The sequence below is a fragment of the Carassius carassius genome, chromosome 39, assembly GCF_963082965.1.
Source record: "Carassius carassius chromosome 39, fCarCar2.1, whole genome shotgun sequence".
NCBI classification, from domain to species: domain Eukaryota; kingdom Metazoa; phylum Chordata; class Actinopteri; order Cypriniformes; family Cyprinidae; genus Carassius; species Carassius carassius.
Genome location: NC_081793.1, coordinates 27,274,757 through 27,280,875, shown reverse-complemented (window position 1 = coordinate 27,280,875; position 6,119 = coordinate 27,274,757). Strand labels below are relative to the sequence as shown.

General features: G+C 36.4%; 1 protein-coding gene across 1 annotated transcript in view; it reads right to left on the bottom strand.

The window, feature by feature from the left end:
- LOC132121705 (disintegrin and metalloproteinase domain-containing protein 12-like) overlaps positions 1–6,119 on the bottom strand; it is a 104,169-nt gene that overhangs the window by 10,368 nt on the left and 87,682 nt on the right. The window contains exons 12-17 of the mRNA XM_059531416.1: positions 4,884–5,061; positions 4,003–4,092; positions 3,196–3,391; positions 2,982–3,090; positions 1,345–1,543; positions 531–608 (exon numbers count right to left, since the gene is read on the bottom strand). Coding sequence (XP_059387399.1) covers positions 531–608; positions 1,345–1,543; positions 2,982–3,090; positions 3,196–3,391; positions 4,003–4,092; positions 4,884–5,061 — 850 coding nt within the window. The remainder of the gene's footprint in view (positions 1–530; positions 609–1,344; positions 1,544–2,981; positions 3,091–3,195; positions 3,392–4,002; positions 4,093–4,883; positions 5,062–6,119) is intronic.

The window sequence follows — 6,119 nt, the reverse complement described above, 5'->3', positions numbered from 1 at the left end:
GCATCTACGGTAGGCGATATGTACCAAAAAGCTTTGACAGGATGTCTTCTAATAGCACTTCGTTTTGGCGACGATGTTTTCTTCTCCTGTGGCGCGGCATATGTATGGTCCATAATAAGAATGCAATCCAGACTTTTAAACTTGCCGGTGCAGTTTCAAGCGCCTCTCACTGCTCTGCACCTGCGTTTCTGGCTCTGACCGAAAACGCGTTGGCTTAGTACTTTTTGTCCCTCTCTGCTATTATAGTTTTGCAAGATGGCGAAACTACATGGAAGCCTCCGTCGACCTACCCGTCCCATGTATATAAAGATAATAAATTCTTCATTTACGAGGATTAGTTTAAACATTGGCATAGGTATTTGTACACCATTGAGGGCATATTTATGAATAAAAATATTGATTTTAGATAATAAAATACCTAAAAAGTTACTTATTGACCCTTTAAAGTCGACATGAAACGCTATTCACCGAGCATTCAGATATATTATATGAGTGAAACTGTAAAGACAGTCAGACAGGTGCAAACTCACCCCATGTCCGCTGCACTTGGCCGAACACTCATGAACCCCGAGCACACTGATATTCTGACACTGTCTGTTTATACACATCTACACACACACACACAGAGAGAGAGAGAGAGAGAGAGAGAGAGACTTCATTTAGTTCTGTCAGTCAGAGATGATTGACAGCTCAACGCTCATCAAACACACTGACGTGATCCATCCAAATCTCCTCACAGCAGCAAACGGCATGGAAAAGTGTCTCATGCTGTGTGTGCATCAGACGCAATTCAGCTTTATTTATGACTTTGTTTTATTAATAATGTGATGTCAGGGTAATTTCCAATCATGTCAGGCTGTAACCAATGAGGCCATTCTTTCCTTAGTTAACATCCCTGATTTCATTCATGACTCAGTTCTGACTAAACATTATTGAATTTTGCCTTTGCATAGCACCAGTGACTTCTATAGATTTTGATTTAGAAATGAATTAAAAGACATCAGATCAGGGTCAGAAATATGGATTGCGGCAAAATGCCAACAGTGTGAACTCCATGAGTTTTGTGACATGCTTGCAACATCCGAACAGTATTTTTTTTCCCTACAGTGGAAGTCAATGGTGCCCATCAACTGTTTGGACACAACGTTTTTCAAAATATATTCTTTTGTATTCCACGGCAAAAAGAAACTCATACAGTTTTGGAACAAGTGGAGGGTGAATAAATGATGACAGAATTGTCATTCAGGAAGTGAACTTCTCCTTATAATCCACACATACGCTCTAGTTTCACTCGAAATACCCTTGTGTTAAATAAGCAATCTTCTCTTTATTTACTCTCTTTACCATGTTTTCACCACATTTGGTGCCGGTGAGCACGAGGCCCGGATCCGGCATGTCGTCTCCCAGGTACACATGAGTCCCACGGCAGAGGATACGCCCTCCTTCCTGGAGTGGGATGTTGGTTTCTATGGAGACAGCATTGGTGCCAATCACCGGCCGGTTGGCTCCGCCCTGACACTGCATTTTCCCACATTTAGCATCTCTGGAAAACAAGAGGAAGAAACCATTTAAAAATATGGGTCAAACTTTATTTTAGGGTCCAATTCTCACTATTAACTAATCATTAACTATGACTTTTGCCTCAATTAACTCCTTATTTGATGCTTATTAATAGTTTATAAGGTAGTTGTTAAGTTTAGGGTATTGGGTAGGATTATGGATGTCATGCATTATATGTACTTTATAAGCACTAATAAACAGCCAATATGTAATAGACATGCTAATAAGCAACTAGTTATTAGTGTGAATTGGACCCTATACTAAAATGTTACCATATGACTTCTAATAATAATAAATATAATGATTGATAAATTAATAGTTAATTAGTAATTTATTTGTATTAAAAATATATTACAAAGATTTTCAATTAACATACATTTTTATTATATTTTTTGCATTTTTTTTTTAGTTGAGGTAAAAATAATAATTATATAGTAAAAATAATAAAATAAATATAACAATTTATATTTGTAAATTGATGTGTTTGTGTGTGTGTTTTATATTTGTATTTTATTTTTTACATTTAGCCTTGCTTTCATCTTTTTATTGATTTGATATAATAATAATATAGAAATGTTAAAAAATATATATATATACTGTATACATATATATATATATTGTATTGAGGCATCCTCTCCACTAAAGACCAATTACTGCATTCAGAGGGCAGATTCTCATGCAGCTGCATCCAAAAAAAGAAAGAAGGGGACAGACAGACAGACAGAACATGGCTCGAGTCCCTTTGGCCAAAATAAAGAGTCATTAGCGGCTGAAACCGTTTCTTTCTCCGTCTGTTCACCTCAGTCATTAAAGTAATTACTACATCGAGGATGTGATCCGTGAAGCCCTTAATAAAGCAGCCAATCTGAGCTGAATTAAAACAAAATTTATGAGAGGTGTAACCTACAAATTACTGTCACTTTTTCAATAGTCTTCTGTTCTCTTTCTTTTAAAGAATTGTGTTGTTATTCTTCTGTGTGTGTGTGTGTGTGTGTGTGTGTGTGTGTGTGTGTTAGAGAGAGAGAGAGAGACAGTCAGTCAATAAAGAACAAAATGGAAAGAACCTAACGAGAGAAATTCATTTAAGATTTAAACCCTAAACTGTAATTTTAAGTGAAAAACACTTTTAGTAAATAAACATTTAAAGTCCTTGGAGGTTTTTGAAGGTACAATTGATTTTCTGTCTTCCTGAAGTGCACCAACTAAAAGCTACATTCTTCCAAAAATCGGTAAGATACAAGAATTAATTTTGCAACAAATCAACAAACATCTGCTCAAATCAGGGTGCTATTTGTAAGCAAACCAAGTGTTTATTTTTTTTTTACATTTCTTTAAATAGAATAGAACCATAATTTCTTAACGACGATCCATCAGTCAATATTACGTGACTGATCTTTGTCATTTTTGATATTTTGTCTTACCGTGCTTCACATTTGGCGAATGATCCCTTTGCGTCTTTTCCACAGTTTCCATACGGATCTCCCGCTGAGTTGACTCTTTCGAAACAGATTCCTGGAGCTGGCTTTGCACCTGTTAAACACAAACACAAAGTTTTCACGTACACTGAACACACAGATGAGGTATAGACCGATGCAGTAGCTGTTCCTCCAGGCCTGCGGGTGGCGCTGTCCTCACCCTGTCCCCACAGTGTGATGCACTGCTGCTCGTGTGTCTGGCAGATGCCGTTGTAACAGTGTCCATCCACACCTTGACAGGCGTGTCCGTCGTGCAGGTAGACATTAGCGGGACAGTGAGGATCGGCGCCTGTGCAAAACTCCGGCAGGTCACAGGAGTTACCGGTCTCACGGCACGGAGTCCCTGCAGGCTTCAGCTACACAACAAACACATCATGAAATTTGGCAAATATATTAATGAGACAATATTTTAATATTAATAAGGCAATAACACAATGAAGTCCTTTCAGTCAATACAAATTAACTGTTTACTTTTATCTTAATTTATTTATGTTCCTGGTTTTATTGTGAATGATTCCTCAGTCCATGTCCATGTTCTAAAGAATAAAAAAAATTGATTACTTTAGAATAATAAGCACTTTTACTTACTAATTTTGGTTGCTTATTTCGGCATATAGTGTTTTAATAGCCAACTTCTGATAAGATTATTACTATTTACAAACACGGAAAAAAATAAGCATAGTGAAAACAGACATGATTTAAGAAAATATTAACTTAAAATTTTAAAAGTTAATATTTAATTTAATATTTTGTATAATATTTTACATTATATTAAATAACATTATCTATTATATATTAAATTATTATAAAATAATGCAACATTTAATAAATGTTTCTGAATAAATGGCATCCTTAAGTTAAATTCATAAATTAATTTTGCTGCACATTTTTAATTTAAGTACATAAAATTAGCAAGGTATAAAAGAATCAACAAATAAAGTGAATTAGGCTGAAGGTCAAAAGTTACCTGACAGTCTTCACAACACTGTCCATGTGCACAAACGGCCTCCTGTTTCAGTGTGCATGAACTGGCATTACAGCAGGGATTCAGACACTCCTACAGAGACAGAGATTTAACACTCATAACAGCAGAAATATTTCTAGAGCAGCATATTAGAATGATTTCTGAAGATCACGTGACACTGAAGACTGGAGTAATGATGCTGAAAATACAGCGGCGGATCACAGGAATAAATTATATTATACAATATATTCAAATAGAACACACTTATTTTAAATAACAATAATATTTCATAATTTTACTGTTTTTACTGTATTTTTGACCAAATAAATGCAGCCATGGTGAGCAGAAAAGACATCCTAATTTTTTATTTTTTTTTTCTAATAGAGATGTGACTCTATATTTGCTTAAGCATACAAATCATGTATTAATTTCCCAGATGTTTTTCTCTGACTGCTGGCTGGGTGGAATTTCATAAATTGTACATGAGCATTGTTGTTGGACGCTGAGACACAAACAATGTACTTTACAGCACTGCCAGCAACTTTTCAGCAAAGACATCATTGAACAGATTTAAACCCTCAGGAAACACCTGAAGCATTCAGACACTAACAAAAGCTTTTCTCTGCGGTCCTCGCAAAATCTCCTGGTCCAACGTGACAGATGCTTCTCATTCTTGTGCTTCCTCTCACAACGTGGTTGCAGAAAACACTCGGTTGTTTATTTCGCTCTTGTCACAGATTTGGAGGAGCGACTGCTAATGATGCACGACTCACTGGAGAGTGTGAAAATCGCAGCACATATGCAGCACTTAATTGAATCATGTAAATGTCTGCATGAAATATGTTTGCAAAAAGCGAAACATACACACACGAGCTCCGACGTACCTCCACATCTCCGCAATCGCATTGCTCTCCCTCCTCGACATATCCGTTTCCACATTTCTGGCCTCCGTAGAGCACCTTCACCTCCGGCATGTTGAACAAACACATGCCCACACCCTTCTCCAAACTCGCAGCGAGATCCTTCTTGCTGCATGTACTGAAGACTGTAGGGAAAGGGTACCTGAAAGAAATAAGATATATTACCTCAGTAATGATTTTTAAGAAAACAGACTGTTCAGTTTTGTGACATTCAACATATGGACATATAAATGGACCAATCAGGCAGAGAAAGTCTTGCCAAGGAAATGACATCACCCTGTAAGTGCAGACTGGCTTAAGGACCAATGAAATGAGTCCCAGAGGAAAGAACAGCAACAGATAAGATATATTTACAAGTTCTGTGTCTGTAAGAAATCACACTGACTGGATTCACCAGACTGTAAATTGGAGGCAGCGGGAAGTCAAGTGTGTGTGCAGGATGACACAGTATATTAAACATGGTTTCACTTGGACCAAATTATCCAACAAACCAAGATTCTAATAGAGTGGTTTGTGTTCATTTGTAGTTTTTGCTTATGCAAATATCACTATTACAACCTAGAAACTAAACAGCAATGCACACACAAAAACAATTAGGAGAAGACTTTAGCAGTTGTCACGCAACACCCTAACACAATTCCCTAGAAACCACCAATAGCACACAAAAAAAAAAAAAAAAAAAAACACCCTCCAAAACATGCGCAAGCAGCCAAGTATAAAAAAACAAAAACAAAATAAAAACCCTTAGAACACCATAGCAACCTCCAAACCAACATTCTAAAAACCACTATAGCAACCACTCATAATTTCCTCACAATGGTATATCAACATGTTAAAAAACACTCAGAACGCCATAGCAATCACAAAGAAACACACCAGTAACCACCAGTGTTGCCAACTTAGCAATTCTGTTTCTAAATTTAGCAACTTTTCAGACTACCATAGCAACTTTTTCGTCCAAAAACACCTGGCAACACATATAGCAATTTCAACAATTTATTTGGCAACTTTTAGCAACTTTTGATATGTGACTCAGACAATAAAAAGGCACACATTTTTCATCCAAATTACACAAAAAGAGGAAGCCAAAGATGCCTAGCAGTACACATCATGTAAATTGAGTTAGCTGCTGTATGCAGTTGTCCAATTTAATAATAATAATTTAATAATTGTTAATTTACACTTTGTTAGTACCTTATA